Source organism: Prionailurus viverrinus, chromosome B3, assembly GCF_022837055.1.
Source record: "Prionailurus viverrinus isolate Anna chromosome B3, UM_Priviv_1.0, whole genome shotgun sequence".
NCBI lineage: Eukaryota > Metazoa > Chordata > Mammalia > Carnivora > Felidae > Prionailurus > Prionailurus viverrinus.
In genome coordinates this window covers 64,795,261-64,814,804 of record NC_062566.1, presented here as the reverse complement: position 1 = coordinate 64,814,804, position 19,544 = coordinate 64,795,261, and the positions used below count along the sequence as shown (strand labels likewise).

Below are 19,544 nucleotides of genomic sequence, written 5' to 3'. Positions count from 1 at the left end.
TGCTTTATGCCCTTTCACTTTTATGAATGACCTACATTAGTCCCTGTTCTCACTGAAAGAAATTGGAAGAGGATTTTTGCCTTTACAAAAAAAAGCCATTACCATACTATTGTAGGTCTGTCGTAAATGTGGAGTGGCATAGCGTGAAATTCTGGAAAGTGGAGGATACCTGTATTTATGTGAGCTCACGAATCCTTTGGTATAATCCGCAAGTTACTCAGTTTATCAAGTTACTGCCGTATAGTTTTGTGTTTTGGGGGTATCAGATTTTTAAAAAGACTCCGTCTTCAAGATGTGGAATGTAAACTTTAAGTTAAAGAAAGCCAAGTGCACTGTAAGGCACTTACATAATGAGAATCAACATCCTTACTACTGACAGCCTTAAACAGATCTACCAAGGCAACTTGTGACTTTCTGATAAAAGTAATGTATATCATTTATATAATTCCAGGACCCAAAAAGTGCCCATCAAAATATGTTCAGTAATAGCAAATACCAAGGCTTCTGAACACGTTGTTTGCATTTCTGCTTCGTAGTGCTGCACTTAGGTGTTGAACACTCTTATCATCAAAATAAATACTGGCATCTATGTGAAGAAAAAAAATAGCCATGAAATGGATCCCAGCAGGCCTGGGAGTGCCGGCCTACGCCAAGGTTCATAGTTAGGGATTGGTTCTGGAAAGGTGCTGTTCAAAATAACTGTGGTCTTAAGTAGCTAAAGTCTAGGAGACAGGGTTCAGTACTCAGTGCCAGGTACCAGGGTTAGAATCTGTGGGCCAGTGAGTAAGAACAGAGACCCAAGAGACTTAACACTAACTCCCTCTCTGCTAATCTGAACAGGTGACAGGGATTCACCATGTTATTAGGTGAGGTGTATACTTCTCCCCGGTTTCGTTCTGCCCCACTATGTTTCCTTTTCCCTTCTGTCACTATTTAAAAGTCTGCCGCTCTGCAGATTAGCGACTCTGGATATTAATTAGGAGGAAATGGCATGTTCGTAGGCATGGAGATTTGTCTGTTCCCAAACATTTCATAGAGGTCCCACAACATTTTTCCCTGAGCTAATTACCAGTCAGGATAGCTCCTCCAATTCCTTAGCTTCATGTTTGGGTTCTAGGTTCTCAAGAATGGCTTGGAGAGATGGCATATAGCCACGGTAATGTTAATTAGAATGAGCTATTATCCTATGTGGACAAAGAGAACTTTTGTATCTTCCACCCTGTATGTTTTGAAGGTGACAATTTGGCCCTGCTATTTTATTTTATTTTATTTTATTTTATTTTATTTTATTTTATTTTATTTTATTTTATTTTATTTTATTTATTTTATTTTATTTTATTTTATTTTATTTATCTTATCTTATCCTGTTTCTGTTTCTGTTTCTGTTTTTGTTTTGTTTGGGTTTGTTTGGGTGTGGGTTTGGTTTGGTGTGGTCTCATTTACTCTGTAAACAGCTTAAGGATAATCATCACTTGAGAGTTAGTATGTGTTTAGGTATTCATGTAAAATGTGCTTAACTGGATACGTAGGACGAATTGAGTTTTGCTAAGCCTGGCTATTATTGTGGAATACAGCGCTGAGCAGTAAACCTTAGTAACTCGTTGCAAGTGTTGAGTCACGTGAAGAATATGACCCAGCTTCTCTTCCGTCATGTCTTACCTCTTCACCCCTCACCACACTTCAGCCATCCTGGCCTTTCTTCTGCTTCTCGAATGGCCAAACTCCCTTCTATCTTTGAGGCCTCTGCTCATGTTGTTTCTCTGGGGACATGTTGCCCTGCCAGACTCATTCCAGGTGTCCTCAAAAACCAGAATTGGGAAAGTTTAAAAAAGAAAACCAAGAGGAAGAAGTTCAGACTCCCTTTCACAGGTTCTGTGTCGCCTACATGAGTTGACCTCAGTAAAAGCAGTTGGCTTATAGTCTCTTCTCTTCAGCTTGGGTATTACTAGTGCTTGCTAGAGCTGCTCAGCTGAAGATTTTATGGAGAATATTATGTTTCTGAGAAATGAATTTGACTAGGAAAATCCTTATGTGATTTTCAAAAGAGGCTTTATAGAATCTTACAAATGAGAATAGAAGCTGGAGGAAGAGCTGTCAGCAGTTAAAAGGTGTGAGTTTGGATTTTATACTAAGATGTGAATTAGTACCAGAGAGATGGTTTCAGTGAACTGAGGTACAGTAAGAAAATAACCAGACAAGTCAAAGATAAGACAATAGGAAGACTTCTTAATTCTTCACTTATGAGACTCTGGCATACGTTTAGCAGGTAAACAACAAATTGAAAGCAATCTCATATTCCTGATAGAAATGAGCGTTCAGACATTTTCTCCAGCAAACCCCAAACGGTGTCCTCTGAGGGTGTGCTTTGAGCCATCTGTTCCATCGTCGGATTGCAGTCTTTGGTGCTTTTGATTATTTGACATTAACCTTGATGGAGAACTCTTCATTGCAAGAAGAAAACTTGGGCAGATTAAGGTAGAAAATAACCATGTTTGAGAGACATAAGTAATAGTAAGGGTAGATTGATTTTCAAAAAAGTACTCAGTATAGAGACAGGAAAATGAAACAATAAGGAGCCATGGATGATAGGCCACGGAATTCAGGCAAGGTTTGACTCTGCTAGGAGACCACATTGCTGAGTTTCAAAGTGAGCTTTGGAGAGTACTGTAGTACTAGTGGGATTGTGCTTTTTTCTGCATTACTGCACTGAAGTGTGTGTGTGTGTGTGTGTGTGTGTGTGTGTGTGTGTGTGTACCTAAGCATCATTCTACAGGTGTCAGGCTATTTTCCAGGTAATGACAATTTGGCATTGGCCTCTATCTTCTTTCTCATCTCTCTCCGGAAGTGAATTGTGTGTCACTATAAGATTACTGATGGCATTAGAGGGCAGTCTACTTGAGGTATTAATCATGGAACCTTTGATTATTTGTATGATGGTTTTCGCTAACTTTTGGGTGTCAGAAAGGCTATAAATAAAGTACAAATAAGTGGACTTAATCTTTTTTCCCCTTAAGTTTACTTATTTTGACAAAGCATAGGAGGGGCAGAAAAAGGGAAAAAGAGAGAATCCCAACCAGGCTCTACACTGTTAGCACTGAGCCTGATGTGGGGCCTGAACTCGTGAACTGTGAGATCATGGCTTGAGCCGAAAGCAAGAGTTGGATGCTTGACCGACTGAACCACTCAGGCATCCCTGGGCTGAATATGTTAAGTAAATCAACACCATAAGCATATCATTATGTGTATATAGGCATCAAACAACAAAGGGACAGCACAAACCCTTCTAAAGGTTTAGGGAAGGAATTTAACCCTCCTTTTGTGTGTGTGTGTGTGTGTGTGTGTGTGTGTGTGTGTGTTTTGTGTAGCCCCTTCTTTTTTTTTTTTTATTTTTTTTTTATTTTTGGGACAGAGAGAGACAGAGCATGAACGGGGGAGGGGCAGAGAGAGAGGGAGACACAGAATCGGAAACAGGCTCCAGGCTCTGAGCCATCAGCCCAGAGCCCGACGCGGGGCTCGAACTCACGGGCCGTGAGATCGTGACCTGGCTGAAGTCGGACGCTTAACCGACTGCGCCACCCAGGCGCCCCTGTGTAGCCCCTTCTTGACTTGTTGAACTCCAGATCTGAGAGCCAGAAGAGCAGGGAGCGTGTCTTATATATTTATATTATTAACACCCAATAGTGTTTGGCACATAGTTGTGCTGAAAATTGTATGAAAGAATGAAAGAGTTACTAAGTAAGTGAATTGTTATTCTTGAAGTTGAAGAAGTTACTAAATAAATGAATTGTTACTCCTAAAGTTGTTAACTTCACATATGCCCATTTCCCCTGAGAAAGGTAGTAAGCTATTTTGGTAAAATTCTTACATTATGCCGGAAACTAGAAATTTATCCTACACTTACCTCAGACCAGAATTGGAGAAAAAAGCTGAAAGGCATGTATTCTCTAAAGTTAATTTTAACTACAGTTTGAGAAGTTTGGATGTTACAAGCATTTCACTGAAATAGAGACAACTTACACTTCAGTGAGCACAATCACTACCCTAGAAATTGACCCTTACTAACTACCCCTTGAGTAGAACCTTCTGATAATTTGTCAGAGAGGGTACAATTGAACCTTGACCATCACAGGGTTTGGGTGCCAACCCCCCGTGCAGCTAAAGGTCCATGTATAACATTTGACTCCCCTCCCCAATTTAACTACTACTGGCTACTGTTGACTGGAAGCCTCACTGATTATGTAAACCATTGATTAATACATATTCTATATGTTATGTATATTATATATCATATATACTTACAGCACAGTAAGCTAGAGAAAAGAAAATGTCAAGAAAGTCATGAGAAAATATTTACAGTATTGTATTTATTGAAAAAAATCATATAAATGAACATGTGCAGTTCAAAACTGTGTTATTCAAAGTCAACTGTGCTTGCTTCCCCATCCCATACTCATTCTCTTTCTCTTCAAACCCCTGATTCTCATCTGGGCCAACAGCCACCTGGGAAGAAATCAGTTATCCCACATTCCTTGTAGCTTAATAAAACAATATGCTACTGCCAAAAGAGAAATAAGTGTAAATGTTCTGTGGTGGTTTTTGGGAAAACATAACTGACAGATGGTGCATGCCTTTTGCCCGTTTTTCCTCAAGTCTTCTTGGATCTTGCTGTCTGGAATTTTAATGGGATAGCGGGAGCCCTGGTAATCATCTTAAATCATGGCGAGAAGAGTCTTCATAGGAATGGCAGAGCAATGAACTGGAAGGAACCTGGGCCACCATGCCAGCATTTGACTGCCTAAGTGTTAACTTCATTTGGTTGATAGAGATATAACTTCTTACCTTGTTTAAGCCATAAGTTCGTAGGTCTTCATTACACACAGCCAGACCTAATCCTAAGGGACGCGCTATTTTACTACAGGTCATTGTAACATCTTAAGATTCCATTGTTTGGCTGAGGATTGGTCCTTCATTTCTCTTATTTATTCTGCCTTGTCTAATCATTTGCTTCCATCTTGGAATTCTGTGCCAGGGTTTGATGTTGGCCTTGTTTCAGAAAATAATTGATCTTGAGGCGCCTAGGTAGCTCAGTCAGTTGAGCATCCAACTCTTGATTTCAGCTCAGGTCATGATCTCATGGTTTGTGGGTTCTAGACCTGCATCAGGCTCTGTGCTGACAGTGTGGAGCCTGCTTGGAATTCTCTCCCTCTCTCTCTGCCTGTCCCCATTCCCACACTCTCTAAACAAACAAACAAACAAACAAACAAACTTAAAAAAAAAAGAATTGATCTGAGAGATTTTACGAGATTGTCTACAATGGTACAGGGTTAATACAGAATATTCACCAACTATTTTGTGGAAAACAACTAGATTCTAAATTCCAGAATGTCAGCATCATCCTTCTCTCATAAAGCCTAGAACCCTCTTAGTGTACTTGAGTGTATTTGGCTTTTCCTTCAACATAATCCATGCAGATGGGAAAGCCACATTTTAGGGGCATTGGAAAGATAGGCACATCTTACTGTGTAGTGCTCAATGTGGATATTTGATGCTCAGGGGCTTTTGGGGCCCCACATCTGGTGAGAAAGCTAATTATAGGTCACTGTTGAGCAGGAGGAGAGATTTTTCTTACCTCTCCTGTTATTTTGGCTCAGCCTAACTTTTTTATTACTCACTGTAGTGGCTTGTATAATATTTCTCACACAGAGTTAGCTGTTGCTTTGTTTTGGGTAAATATCAAAGTGTTTGACATCTACATCTAGAAAAGTTCATCCATGGGAGCTAGACATTGGGTGGCAAAGATTTTTTTATGTCCTTTAAGCTAAACTGTGGGTCATCTCTGGTGTGATCTGTGTCAGCCTGTGGATTTAGGATCCACCTTGACTTCCCAAATATCTCATAGATGAGAATAGAGAAATTCAGAGAGAGAAAAAGGGTATATTTCATTTTCCTATAGCAGCCATCGTGATGACTATTTGGACTTACTCTCTTTCTATGAAGATTGTGAACTTGTCAGCCTATGGAGTTCATTTGTGAGTTCCCAGAGACCTATGTCCTGGTCGAGGGCATATTCTCAGGGCTGTGTGGCAAATGTGATCACGATAAGAGCCAGGAAAATGGAGCTTAAAACTAAGTATTCATTCAGAACTAGTGATATATTCCTCTTGCTTTCTAGACTTGGTTTCTGAAAGGATGCACTGCAACTCGGCCACTTGGGCCAGTTTTATGAGAAAGAGTTCCAAATACATAGGACAGATGTCACTTAGGGGAATTGGCTGCCACTACTGAATTAGTAGGTATTACTAGGCTTGGGCACATCTTCTGTCTTTTGCGCTCACTCTTCATGTACACCTGATGTATATTGTTGGAACTGGGAATCTTAGTGGGTTCTTATTGCCCACATAAAGGTCGTTCCTTGTAATCCCACCTGAACTTCCTCTGGAGAGCTTCATGGTTGTATTAAGTGCTTTCAATTTTTTTGCTGGTGGGGCTGAAAGGGTAAGCTTATAATCCAAATCTGTGTTATCTATGACTAGATGGTAAGCTTTTTGAAAGCATATTAATATGGTGCTGTGGAATTCTAACAAGTGTAGTGTCCGCTTTGTTACTGATTCTAAGACTTGTGTTAGACCAATTTGGGAAGGAAGGCAGAGTGAGAATCCTGGGTATTGTAAATACAGTGACGGAGTTGCTCATCACCTTTATTTCTCCAATGCTATCATTAGCAGAATACTGCTGTTACCAGAGTTCTGTGAAACTGTTTTATTTTTAAAAGTCGTATTGTGGTTATTTAAAGGAACCCCTGAAGTAATCCCTTTCCTAAAGTGAAGAATTATTTACTTTTGAGTTTGAATTTTCATGATCTTCCAACATGTCAGCTTGTCTAATGTTAGTATATCAAATGTCATAAATATTTGTTACCTGTTTTTGTTCTAGGAAACTCAGACAGCCAAGAAGCCTAGTGGAAATAATTTTATGATTATAGGTGTAATAACAAATGGTAGGACTCAAGAGGTGTTGGTGTTCAGCCATTACCTGACCATCTGGCTTTGGTTAGACCACTGAGCCTGTCTAGACCTAAAGTTTCTCTATTCTTCTACAAAGGGAGGGTTATAATGAATGACACCTATGGTTCCGTGGTCCCAGCCTATGAGATCTATGCATATTTTGTCTTAAATGCGTTCTGAGAAGGTCTTCGCCCTCAAAAAATTTTAGCTTTTTTTTTTTTTTTTTTTTTTTTTTAGATTTCCTTCTTTGTGGCTAGTGGCTAGGTTCCAAAAGTAACATGTGCTTGTTGTTTACAAAGGAAAATTCAACTGGAAAATGTATTATGCAGAAAGGAAAGTCTCCTTCAATCCCATCCTCTGAGAGAGAATCATTCTTAAAATAGGTATATAATTATCTTGGCTTATTTCTATGCATATATTAGTATTTTTGTGATATATACACATGTGTATATAGCATGTGTGCATATGCATATTGCATGCATATATATGTTATTTATGCTGTACTAAAACTTGATTTTTTCAGGTAGCAGTTGAAATAATATCTTTGCACGTCAGTACATATAGTTACCTTCTTTTTTTAATTGAGGTGTGATTGACATGTAATACTATGTTAGCTTTAAGTGTATACCATAATGATTCAACATTTGCATGTATTGTAAAATGATACCCACAAATCTACTTAACATCTGTTACATAGTTACAATTTTCTTTTCTTGTGATGAGAACTTTTAAGATCTACTCTCAGTAACTTTCAATTATGCAATACAGTAGGATTAACCATAGTCACCATGCTGTACATTACACAAGCTACCTTATTTTTCAAATGCCTCATACAGTGTCACTAACTGAATATTGGAGGCACACCAAAATCATATTGTGGCCAAATGGTCAAGTGGTACGTCATATTTAGCTGAAACTAAAGCTAAATATCACTGTCATAGAATGGATGTCTGGAATACAAAAAAAAAAAAAATCTGAAAACTTAACAGAACTTGAAATTTTTTAATAAAAGGTTATAGTAGTCAGATTTAATTTTGACAATATATATTCTCCTTTTTCCCCAATACCTGGCGTTGGATTATTCCTGCAGTCACTATAATATACTACACAGTATAGTACCGCTGATACTAATGTTGCCCCTCGGCAACTAACCTTGTCCTCTCCAATAATAACTAGGTAATAGACTAGGTAAAGACTTACAACCTCATTAACCACTGGCCTTGGAGATTTGTGTGACGATCATGAGTTTAATGGAAGGAATCTCAGAAATTGAAGCATTGTGCACTGCCAGAAACATACTCTCTCGATGTTTTTAGGAGCATACTTAAGATTGCTGCCAACACATATATCCAACTTTCTAATATTTTTGTTGCCTCATACAATTAGTTATTTGAAAAAAATCTGTCATTAACTTTGGCTCTAAAATTGTGGCAGTAAATTAATGTGGTTGACTTTCAAGATGTAACAGAATTGTTTCAATATCACGTGTATCTGTATCTTGGCTTTGCTTGCATATACACCAGCTTCCCCATGATTTCTGCGATAGAATGATACGAGACTCCTTATACGTTAGAAAAATGTGAATTCTCAAAGTATATCAGTTTCGTTTAAATCTGCCCCCTGCCTTATTTAGCAAATTCTAGTGAAGAAATCATGTTCTTAATAAGCTATCATTGGATTTAGCAGGTCTGTGATTTTGGCATTCTTATCAAAGTAGAATATTAGGGGGTTTTTGTTGCTCAAGCAGCCTGTGTAACAGGTACCTGCTCTTCCTCCATCTTGTTTTAGGGTTTTGTGTAAGTGCACAACAAGGCAGGCCCACAACCTCTTGTAACTCATGAAATTAGTCTTTGGCTGAAGAAGAAGAAGAAAGAAAGTACAGCACTCCTTTTATGCTTTCTAGTTCTGTCCATTACACTGTGCCTTAATTACCATCTGAACATACAGTGTGACCGAAACTTTGAACGCTGGCAGCTCTTAAGACACCCATGTTTGTTCATTGTCAACCACAGTTAGCTGTCACTGTTCATTGGTTTCTACTCTATACTTCTCCATCTGGACTCACCATGTGAGTGTGAGAGACCAGGAACTCTTCCAAGAAGAGAGTAAAGCAGGAGCAGGATTGAATAGATTGTTAAGGAACTGTGCTGTTTGTTTGAGAGAGTGTGAGCAGGGGAGGGGCTGAGGGGCCAGGGTTGGGGGGGTTGGTAGAGGAGGGAGGGAGGGAGTGAGAGAGAGAGAGAGAGAGAGTGAGAGAGAGAGAGAGAGAGAGAGAGAGAGAGAATATCAATCTGAAGCAGGCTCCATACCTAGCGAAGAGCTGGACATGGGGCTTGATCCCACAAATCGTGAGATCATGGCCTGAGCCGAAACGTAGAGTCAGACGCTCAACTGATTGAGCCACCAGGTGCCCCTGTGCTGTTTTACTTAAAGTAGGTGTACATGTCCAAATGTCTGATGCACAGGGTAGAGGAGTGGCACATTTGGTACTATCACCATTGTTTTTGTGCATGTTGCAGTATAATTGAGGAAGAAGAATTTCGGTAACACCTTTTCCAGAAGCACTCTTGAAATGCTAAGATTCATGATTTCCACAAGTCTGGATACTCTTTCGCCTTCAGTGACAGGATCAGAGCGGTTGGCATTCTTTCGTAGGCATTTGAACAAGCTTATTTTTCAATGTTGGCCTCTCTATGATTTATTTATTATAATTTTAAAAATGTGTTTTTGAAGTTTGATTACTGTAAGCAAATTGTGTTTCCAGCATCTCATTTTCCTCAAGCATTTTCTTCTTTGTATTTTTTATGTGTACATTTTATATGAATCATGATGACTTCGTGGATGTCATTGTGATTTTGTAGATTTTCCTATTCTTAAAATGTTTACATTGCTCAATTATAAAATCCATGTCTGATAAGTCAAATATCTTAACCTCTGTGGATCTTTTTAGGGTTTTATCCCCCCCTCCCCCCGTCACCTTAGTTTTTTGTTACCTTGGTCTCCTCTCCTGATATGCTTGATGGTTTTTAATGAACTCTGGACACTGGTTATGAAACATAGTGGAGATAATTTTAGGCTATTGATAATGTCATTTTCCTCCAAAAAGGATTTACTTTTGCTTCTTATGGGCAGAATCAGAGACTGAGATGATTTATAGCTTTGCCTCAGACTGTGGGAGGTCTGGATTATTCCTACTTCATCCCCACCATTACTCCTCCTCCTTCTCTTCCTCCTCCTCCTCCTCTTCCTCCTTCTCTTCCTCCTCCTCCTCCTCCTCCTTCTCCTTCTCCTTCTCCTTCTCCTCTTCCTCCTCCTCCTCCTCCTCCTCCTCCTCCTCCTCCTCCCCCTCCTCCTCCTTCCTTTTAATGTTTATGTATTATTTTTGAGAGAAGGCATGCAAATGGTGGAGGGGAGAGAATCCCAAGCAGGCTCCATGCACAGAGCCTGATGGAGTTCAATCTCACAACTGTGACCTGAGTCAAAATAAAAAGCTGGACACTCAACCAACTGAGCCACCCAGGTGCCCCCCAACTCCCACTTCTCAGATGTACTCATCAGGGCTCCCATGTGAATGTTTTGGGTTTTCCAAGATTCTTCCTCATCCTTGGGCCCTGAATTCCAATTTTTGTCTGCCCTGTACCATAAAACTAGCAAAAGCTCTCTGCATTCCCTGGTTGTTACTTTATGCTCAGTTCTTCAGTTTCTCAGGACCACCTGTGGGAATGAATAAATGCCTCAAAGGGAAAAGCAGTTCTCAATGTCAGGCTTACCTCCTTAGCTTCTCTTCTTTCTGAGACCTTTGTCACTTGTGTGCTAAGTGGCTCTTTTTGGCCTAGTGTTCCTAAGCTGTTCTCAGTAAGAGGATTGGTTTACATCAAGCTATTTAGCCATTGTTGGAATCTTACCTGTATTTGAAAGTGAATATTCAAATATTAGACAGTGTAGCATGCCTTGTTTGTATTACTGTTACCTTGCGCTGGTTATATATTATTCTATGCAGTCATAGCATCATTTATAATGATTATAGCATTATTTATAACAGCATTATTATATAGCATTATTATATATTATATAGCATTATTTATAATATAGAAGTTCAGGAATGCCAAAAATAACACTGAATATGGCATTCAGATATTTGGTCAAGTTTTAAAAATCTACCAGACTGATTTTTAATTTATTCATATATGTGTATACATATAATTATATATATAATATATATATATTTATATATATTAGCAAATGGTATTTCTTATTTTCACTCCTTTTCCCCTTTTTCTACTAGGTGATTTATTCTGGTTGATTTGCAGAAGCTCTTTGTATGTAAGAGATATTAACCCTTTGCTTATATGTGCTATAAATGTTTATCATTAGCAAATACTGCTACATTTCAGATTTATTGAGGTTAGCTCTTTTTAACGTTTTTTTTTATTTTTTATTTTTTTATTTTTATTTTTTTAATTTTGAGACAGAGAGAGCATGAACGGGGGAGGGGCAGAGAGAGAGGGAGACACAGAATTGGAAGCAGGCTCCAGGCTCTGAGCCATCAGGCCAGAGCCTGACGCAGGGCTCGAACTCATGGACCGTGAGATCGTGACCTGAGCTGAAGTTGGACGCCTAACTGACTGAGCCACTCAGGCGCCCCTATAGCTCTTTTTAAAAACTAATGTCGCACAGATATTTATAAAGAGAGTATCTGCTTTATAAATGCAGATACAATCATAATATATATGTACACATACTCATATCTATATATACATAAAAAAACTTATTATATCATTCAGATCCTTTATTGTCATAATTTTTGAGGGATCAAATTGATTTGCCGATGACTAAGAGTATTAACTTTACCCCTTCTAATAGTGGTGTTCTTGGTCCTTTTTGCTTTTAATTTGATCTTGCCAAATGTTCATATTTCTGACCCATGTGTTTTGGAAATGATAGGGGTAGTATAGGGTCTAATTTTATCTTTGTCTCTTTAATTTTGAATTCTTCACTTCCTTTTTCCTCTTTTAATTTAGAAGAATGGATTCTATGGTTAAGTCACCTGAGAGGTATCACAAAAGAGTATAAATATGATATGAATGGGTAGAAGTGTGTGGGTCTTCTAGACAAGGGGGGAGGATTGAAAAAGAAAGAGCCTAGGATAGAATATGAAGTATGTTTGGAATGTGAAAAGAGGTCAACTCGAGCAGAAAGTCTGAAGAAATAGGAAGCAAACATGGGTTATTGAGGGAGGATCACATTTTGGAGAATCCTGAAAGCTAGGGAGAGAAAGAATTCTTCATGTGTAAATTAGATGTTCTTAATGCAGATAACCAAATAAGTATGCATTTACAAAATAAGCCCTGTGTCAAAGCTTGCTGTCCAAGATCATCTTTCACGCTTGTTTATGCTGATCTTACGTGTTCATTTTCCTTTATTCCACGAGCTCAGAGCAGCGCACCAGGATTCACATGAACTAATTTTGTGCAACTTCTTTGAGTTTTACTTTGCATTTGACATTCTAACCAGGTGAGTTTTAGAGTGATGGTTGAGGACGGTCACCTCACCTGAGAGAGATAGTAAAAGTCTGTCATATCGTGGATAAGTCTAGAACTTCTTTCCTTCAGTTTGTTTCTTCTGCCTTTTCAGCTGCACCTGCTCCCCAAATCATAAATATCTGTTTCCTTGCATACATTAAGCAGATGAGGTGAAAATGTGCTAAATATGAGGAGATGGCCATGTCTGCAGGCCTGAACTATTTTGTTGCCTCTCGAGTAGCATGGAGATGGTGGCTTACTGAGAATTGGGTGAAACGGTGAATGATGGTGCCCACAATATTTTCAAGGGCACACACAGATTGCTGTGTAAGGATGTGGAAGCCAAGAATTTCGACTGAATGATGTCGCCGAATTCAGGACAGTTAGCTCTTCAGAAGTGGCACTTTTATGCCAGAGGGGAAATATAGAGAACTGAGCCTTTTCCTTTGGCTTTTGCGTAAAATTGTGGGGTTTTTTTTTTCTTCTATCTCTAGGGGACTCATTCTCTCAGTTCCGCTTTGTTGAGGAGAAGGAGTGGGATGGTGAAGCGTCGTGTCCAAAACAGGTAAGATGGTTTGTCTCGAATGCGGGTTGGCTCTGCTCAAGGCTGGAGACTAACATCCTTACATTATTGTTGAGATAGAGTCTCCGTGTAGAAAAGAGTGGTCATTCATGTACAGTTTAGTCTCCGTTACAGAAACCGTTCAGAAAATGTCTGGGAAGCTTAAATTATACAGGTCTTTGAAGCTAGAGTTCACCTTTACACCTGGCCATCTGTGTGAATTCCTCACATAGACTGGGCTGCAAGGTAGTGAGTTTATAGTCATGATTTTTGTGTGGATTGCTCTGCCGTTGGGCCTCTCTTCTTTCCCTTTCTGTGAAACTTCCCCTTGGAGTTGAAAAGTAATTTTTTCCCCCTCATACTGCTTTTGGTATCAGGTGAAAACAATCCTCAAGTTTATAGCTTTAGATAACTCTTTATCTATAATTAGAAGAATAAAGCTATAAAAATAAGGACAAATATCACAGAAGCCTTTCAGCGAATCCAGAAAGGCCAACCACTTCATTCGCTTTGTATTCGTGCCATACTTCCATCCCAAGGAGTTTCGATTCTTTTCCAAGTGGAATTTGACTGATTGTTTCCATATGAGAGATGACAGGTGTTTTTACCCTTTTACAAAGCTCAGAGAATGAGTGGTGGCTTGTCATGGGCTCCCTGACTCCATGGCTAGGGCATACTGTCTGATACAATGATTAGACAATCTGTCCACAGCTTCAGGCAGGTAGCTGAATAGCAGACCTGAAGCCCAAGGGTCGGGCACCCTCCTCCCCATTCTGCTATTAGCTTTGCACACACACACACTGTAAGTGGTTCATTTTTACCTCTGGACTGGTGTGATGTCTACTTGTTTGGGATGAGCATTGATTTACCACACTGTGCGGCGGGGGATGTTACTTACAAAGTGACTGCCTGTCACTTTACATAGGGCATGTATTACCCCATGGAGAAAGTAGGGAATTAAAAATACTTGTCTGCTTGAGTCTGTGTGGGCAGATGCCTGAGGTGCAGTTTAGCATTCTAGGACAAATTGCAAACAGATAACCTCTCACATTTCAACTCCTTTTGGACCGTGTTGACTCTCAGAGAATGTTTCAGTTATCCCGAGGGTTTCAAATAATCCTAAAGTTCTTCATTCATCAGAACACTGAGAACTTGTTCTTTACTAGATACTTTATTAGATGCAGCCTGTTCAAAGATGAGCCAGACAGAGACCATGCTCGTGCATTGCCCGTAGCACGGTGGCTGACCTAAAGTAGATGATCAGCAAATATTTTTGTAATGAATGAAAAACCGTGACATAAAATAAGTGGGGTCATCAGTGAATGAAGATAATACTGTGGGGACCACTTTGGGCTGGCAGGGATGGAGAGCAGCACCCGGGGAAAGAGATCGTTTGCTGCATCTCGGCAGAGGAGTGTGATTCTGGGGGGTCCTGTCAAGGGAGGAGAGCTGAAAGACCGGCTGTGCGGAGAGGATGTCATTGGGGTGCAGTGTTCCCAGAGGAGGGGGCTTCAGGGGTTGTCCTGGGCCAGTTAGTACCAGCAGTTTGATCTTCATTTTCTTCTGGGGGGAAGTTTAGCATGTGGGTAAGAGCACAGACCTTGGAGAGACACGCCTGAAGGTGGGTGTATCTTAGTTCTAGGACTTGGGCTGACTTGTTTCCTTCTCTCATGTTCTCATCTGTAAAATGGAACTAATAATAGGATATAACTTGGGGTTATAATGATGGTTTATTTCTATCATCTTCTGCCTTTTTCTAAAAGGTCATTTGTAATCATCACCTGATATATATGTAATTTTTTGTTTGTTGATAGAATTCGGCATTTTATGTGGACTGTGAGTCATTGGTTCGCGCCCTTCAAGAACTGCCTCTCTCGCTCCGACTCAATGTCGCTGCTGAATTGGTCCAGGTAAAAATGCCGATAGCATCTTCCAGCCAGTGTGGGTTAGGGCAGCAGAAGAAAAAACGAGTGAAAAATATCCCTCTGCAGAATGTCTCACAGTGAGCTTTTCCTTTCGTAAATCTGAGGGTTTTGTATCAAGGTAGCATTTTGAAAAGTTTTAAGGGAGAATGAAGTAATTTTTAGAGTTTTTTTTTCTTTCTTTTTTTTTTTTTTTTACATTTTACATTTGAAACATTTTGAAGGATCAAAGGTAATGGAACTGAATGAAATGCAAAAAGATAAAGTCTAGCTGGTATTTTACTCACAAACCTATATGCCAGACTCTTTGTTAGCACTAAGGGGTGATCAGACAGACATGGTTCCTGCTCTTTGGAGCTTAATCTGTTGGGAAATTGGAGTATCAATCAAGTGACCCAATTGTGTTAAGTCCTACGAAGGAGAAGCCTAGTGTGCTGTGAGCATACATAATAACAAACCCGATCTACTTTGGTGTGCTTAAGAATGCCTTTCCTGCAGGAGTGTCCGATTAGCTGAGATCCAAAGTAGAACAACGTCTGAGTTGGAATTTAAAGAAGAGTGACCCAACCGGATCTACCTTGGCAATACTCATAATGATAATAGCAAGGGCCATTCTGGCTGCAGGATAGTGGAGAGTGGACTAGGGGAATAGGCAGAAGTGTCTGGTAAATGTGTGCATGCAGGCACGTGGCGGAGGAGAGTGGAGGAGGGGAAGCAAAACAGGAGGCCGCTGCACGGGTCCCGTGGGATCCCTGTGTGATCGTGGTTGGGGCTAGGGTGATGATGGTGGAGGTGACAGAGAGTTTGACTTTACTTTTGAGCACCTGTGGGTAAAACTGGCAGGACTTGGTCAAGTACTGGAAATGGAGAGCAAGCGAAGAATTGTTCCAGGCTTTCCATCTTGTGCACCTAGGCGGTGGGGCAGCATCAGGAAAGGCAAGGTTGGGACATTACGGGTTTGTGTCTCTGAGATAGCAAAGTGCAAACAGTAGTTGGATAGAGAAATTGATGGTGCAGAATTAAGGGCTCAAAACATAAATGTAGGAGACACCAGCGTAAGACAGCAGTTGAATAATGAACTGAGACGAGGCCCAGTGGATGAGACTACAGGAACTTGAAAATGTTAATTGTGGCTCCACTAAATTATTTAAAAAGCGAAACCCTGAGCAGTCCTAATTGTAAATAGAATCCCGGAAACTAAAATGATCAGCTTCATGTGATGCTACGCTGGAGCAGATGCACAAATTGGTTACCCACGCGGGTTGAATTCAGGGCTGGAGGACAGTTAAGGGCAGGGCAGAGAAGTAGAGAGGATGGCATTTGCCTCTAAGGGGGAATCGCCATAGAGCTTTAGAAGTGTTTGGGGTTTTCTTACGGATTGGGAAACCACTGCTGTCTCTGCTGGGTGTCCAGAGATGTTCCAAGTCCCGCCATGCATCGTTGGGTCCCCCAGAATGAGAAATGGTTGTTAGCACTACACATCAGGGTAGCACTGAGATGAAGGTGATGGGGCCTCAGGACTTAGGGAGAAACAGGAAGCGCTGTGAGCATTTGAAAGTGAGGATGTCGTATCAGTGGCAGGCCTTAGAAGAAAGGTATAAAACAATCACAGGAACTTTGAAAACCTGGGTCCTAGTTTTAAATCTCACCCCCACCCCACCCAGTGATGTAGAGCAAACTGTGTTTGCACATTTGAATTACTGGGGGAGTTAAAAAAGCAACACCAGACACCCAGTCCAGAACAAATTCAATGACTCCAGGATTATAATGAAAGACCACATCCCAGCTTTATCTTGCACACTGAGAATGATGGATGAATATTTATGTGTCAAGCCATACTGCTCTGAAAGCCCTGAGGGGTCATTAGCAAGCTGGATCTGCTCAGAATGCTTAAATGCAGGGACAGGTCTTCCAACAGTAGTTGAACCTCATTCTCCATCTACCCACCCTGCTGCCATGCTGGTCACCCCATGCCTCCCCGCCTCCCCACCAGAACAGAGCTTCTCAGTCTTCACTCCACATTACAGTCCCCTGAAGAGTTAACTTTTGTTAAGTCATTACAGAAAAGTGCACGCATAAGTATGTATAACCATGGAATCTGCATCCAGAGCAAGAATCAGAATATTGCCAGCACCCCAGAAGCCACCCCTCCCTCGAGTCACTACTGCCCTAAAAACTACTATCCTGATTCCTAATACTAAAGATTAGTTTTGCCCATTTTTGTACTTTTTACGAATGTAATCAAGTATGTTTTCTTTCCTGTCTGGCATTTTTTACTCGAATGTTAGCAAGCGTCCCTCTTACCTTGGGGAGCTTCTCCCTTCACCTTTCTTATTCACACATTGATTGGCTGATTGCTTCTCGGTGCCTTTTACAGATGTTTATGTCCTCACAGATGGAAGTATACATACATTCATATAGACCTGTGGTGCTGCCAGCTCTCAGGGCAGTTATAGAAAGACATGGCCCTTTTGATTTCAACTCTGAGTTAACACACAGCGGAGGTGGGGCAGAGGGGGAGGCCCAGCCCTGTTGTGTTTCAGTGAGGTCTCCCATGTTTTAGCCCCCATCAGTAAGGAAGGGTGCTGGGGCAGGGCCTGAATTCGAGACCCTTTGTGGACTTGCTGTCTGGATAGAATAAGCCATTGCCCAAAGTTTGGCTTCCTTTGTTTTTGCTTAAGCAAATGTGGCAGGACTCAAGATTTTTTTAACTCTTTATGCTTCTCTTTCAGACCACTCTTCCTTTAGAGCTTCCTCAGGTGAAACCAAAGAGAAATGATGAAGGCAAGGGACGAGGGATGCAGTTAAAAGGGCCCTTGGGGCCTGGAGGAAGGGGGTCTGCTGAGCTGAAGTCTGTTGCTGCTGGCTGCCCCATGTACCTGGGTAAAGATAGCCCAGGTCCCACAAAGGGTTCCCTGCAGTCAGCAGCAGGCCCCTTGGAGGAAGAGTTAGATCTGCTGCTGAGTTTAGATGCACCTATAAAAGAGGGAGAGAACATCTTACCAGACCAGACATCTCAGGACCGAGGATCTGAGAAAGATGGGGAGGTGGCCCCAGAAGAAAAAGGTATGGCTTCCATTTGATTCCCTATCCCTCTTCCTGTTTTTCTGCAAACAGCCCCACCTGCGTCCCATCCATACACATCTCCATCAGCGTCTGACATCGATCTGCTGTGGTCCGTGGACATCTATTTCTGTGCTCACATCCCCACTTCCCCCTGAGCTGACCTTTCTGACACCCTTCCTCCCACTCGATACACCCGGCTTCCAAAGCTGCTACCTGCCTGACTGCAATATTAAACCCGGGGCTGCAGATTGAACTCGAGCTATAAAAAGGCATTAAGCTTCTCCTGGTCCTCAGCTGTGCATCAGCAGGCCTTTTAATCGACTATCTGAACAGGCCAGTTAACCAACTCTCCAGACTTCTTGCTTGCTGTTTCGATCTTATTTTTTACAAAAGAGCACTCCCTCCCTTGTGTGCGCTCTGCGAGACAGTGGCCCATCTGATAGGGAGAGGCCGAGGGTGACGGCTGCATCCACACACTGCCTTGGAGAACCTTTGAAGACTTTCCAGGAGTGCTACAATAGTCAAAAGAAAACTGAGCTGTTGGTCTTTTTTAAGAAACTAGTGAATGGTAAAAGGCAACTTCGGAATAACTAGAGGGGCAAATCTCTACCCCATTTATTGTGAGGATATTACTGTAACTGATTGAATAACAGAACGTTTCCCCTTGTTGTAAGCAAACAGGTAGGGCTGACTTCTGTCATGGAACAAGCTCCAAGGCAGCCTTAACCCTCACTCTGGGGACCAACGTGTAGTTGTTAACACTGCTTTTATTTCCCCAGCTCCTGCAGAGCCCTCTGTGGTGGAAGAAAAGAACGTGGAACCGGAGCAAGCAAGTACATCAAAAACTGTTACCGAGGAAGAGCTCGAAGACTGGTTGGACAGCATGATTTCCTAACGTATAGAAAGAAAAATGAAAAAAAGTGCCTGAAGCAAATTTTGGTGGCCTTGTCAGCAAGGGCGGGCCCAAGGCTGTCCTTCCAGAACAGCTGGTTTACAAGCATGCCCCACGCCAGTGCGTTCTGTCAACGCTTGCCGCGGTACAGCCTACCTCTGTGTTCCACAACATGAGACTATACCTTTAAGAGGCTCCTTGCATTTGTTCTCTGGCTTAGTGATCTAGTAGATCCCTTAAGGGCAGGGGATGTTAGGGCTCTTGTCTCCAGCCTCCTTCCTTTCAATGTTTACGGCAGAGCAGGTGCTGCTGATAGACACAAGCAACAAGGCATGCATTTGGCCCAAATAAATGAACGCTGGTGTGTGGACCTCCTTTCTTTCCTGGGTGGGGTTTTAGGCCATTTGTGTCGTGTCCCTTTTCCCAGCTGTCACAGTGCGGCTGCGGAGTCAGCGGCAAGAGGTGCAACGCAAGACGCCAACGCCAGAGAGTGGGGTGTATTACTTTATTGCAGTGGGCACTTCCTTTTATTTAAGGAGATTCACCTAAACACAGCAGCTCCACTACTTACAAGGG

At 41.3% G+C, this 19,544-nt stretch overlaps 1 protein-coding gene and 1 long non-coding RNA gene across 2 annotated transcripts in view; both read left to right on the top strand.

Moving 5' to 3' along the window:
* The window catches only part of AVEN (apoptosis and caspase activation inhibitor), a 195,030-nt gene extending 176,043 nt beyond the window's left edge, over nucleotides 1–18,987 (top strand). Inside the window, exons 4-7 of the mRNA XM_047863025.1 lie at nucleotides 13,021–13,091; nucleotides 14,903–14,998; nucleotides 17,743–18,076; nucleotides 18,856–18,987. Coding sequence (XP_047718981.1) covers nucleotides 13,021–13,091; nucleotides 14,903–14,998; nucleotides 17,743–18,076; nucleotides 18,856–18,971 — 617 coding nt within the window. The 3' untranslated portion in view covers nucleotides 18,972–18,987. The remainder of the gene's footprint in view (nucleotides 1–13,020; nucleotides 13,092–14,902; nucleotides 14,999–17,742; nucleotides 18,077–18,855) is intronic.
* Nucleotides 5,396–11,305, top strand: LOC125168241 (uncharacterized). The gene is made up of 3 exons (XR_007153051.1): nucleotides 5,396–5,576; nucleotides 7,304–7,387; nucleotides 11,290–11,305. It is a non-coding gene; the product is annotated as an uncharacterized LOC125168241 (long non-coding RNA).
* Nucleotides 18,988–19,544: the final 557 nt, after the last annotated feature.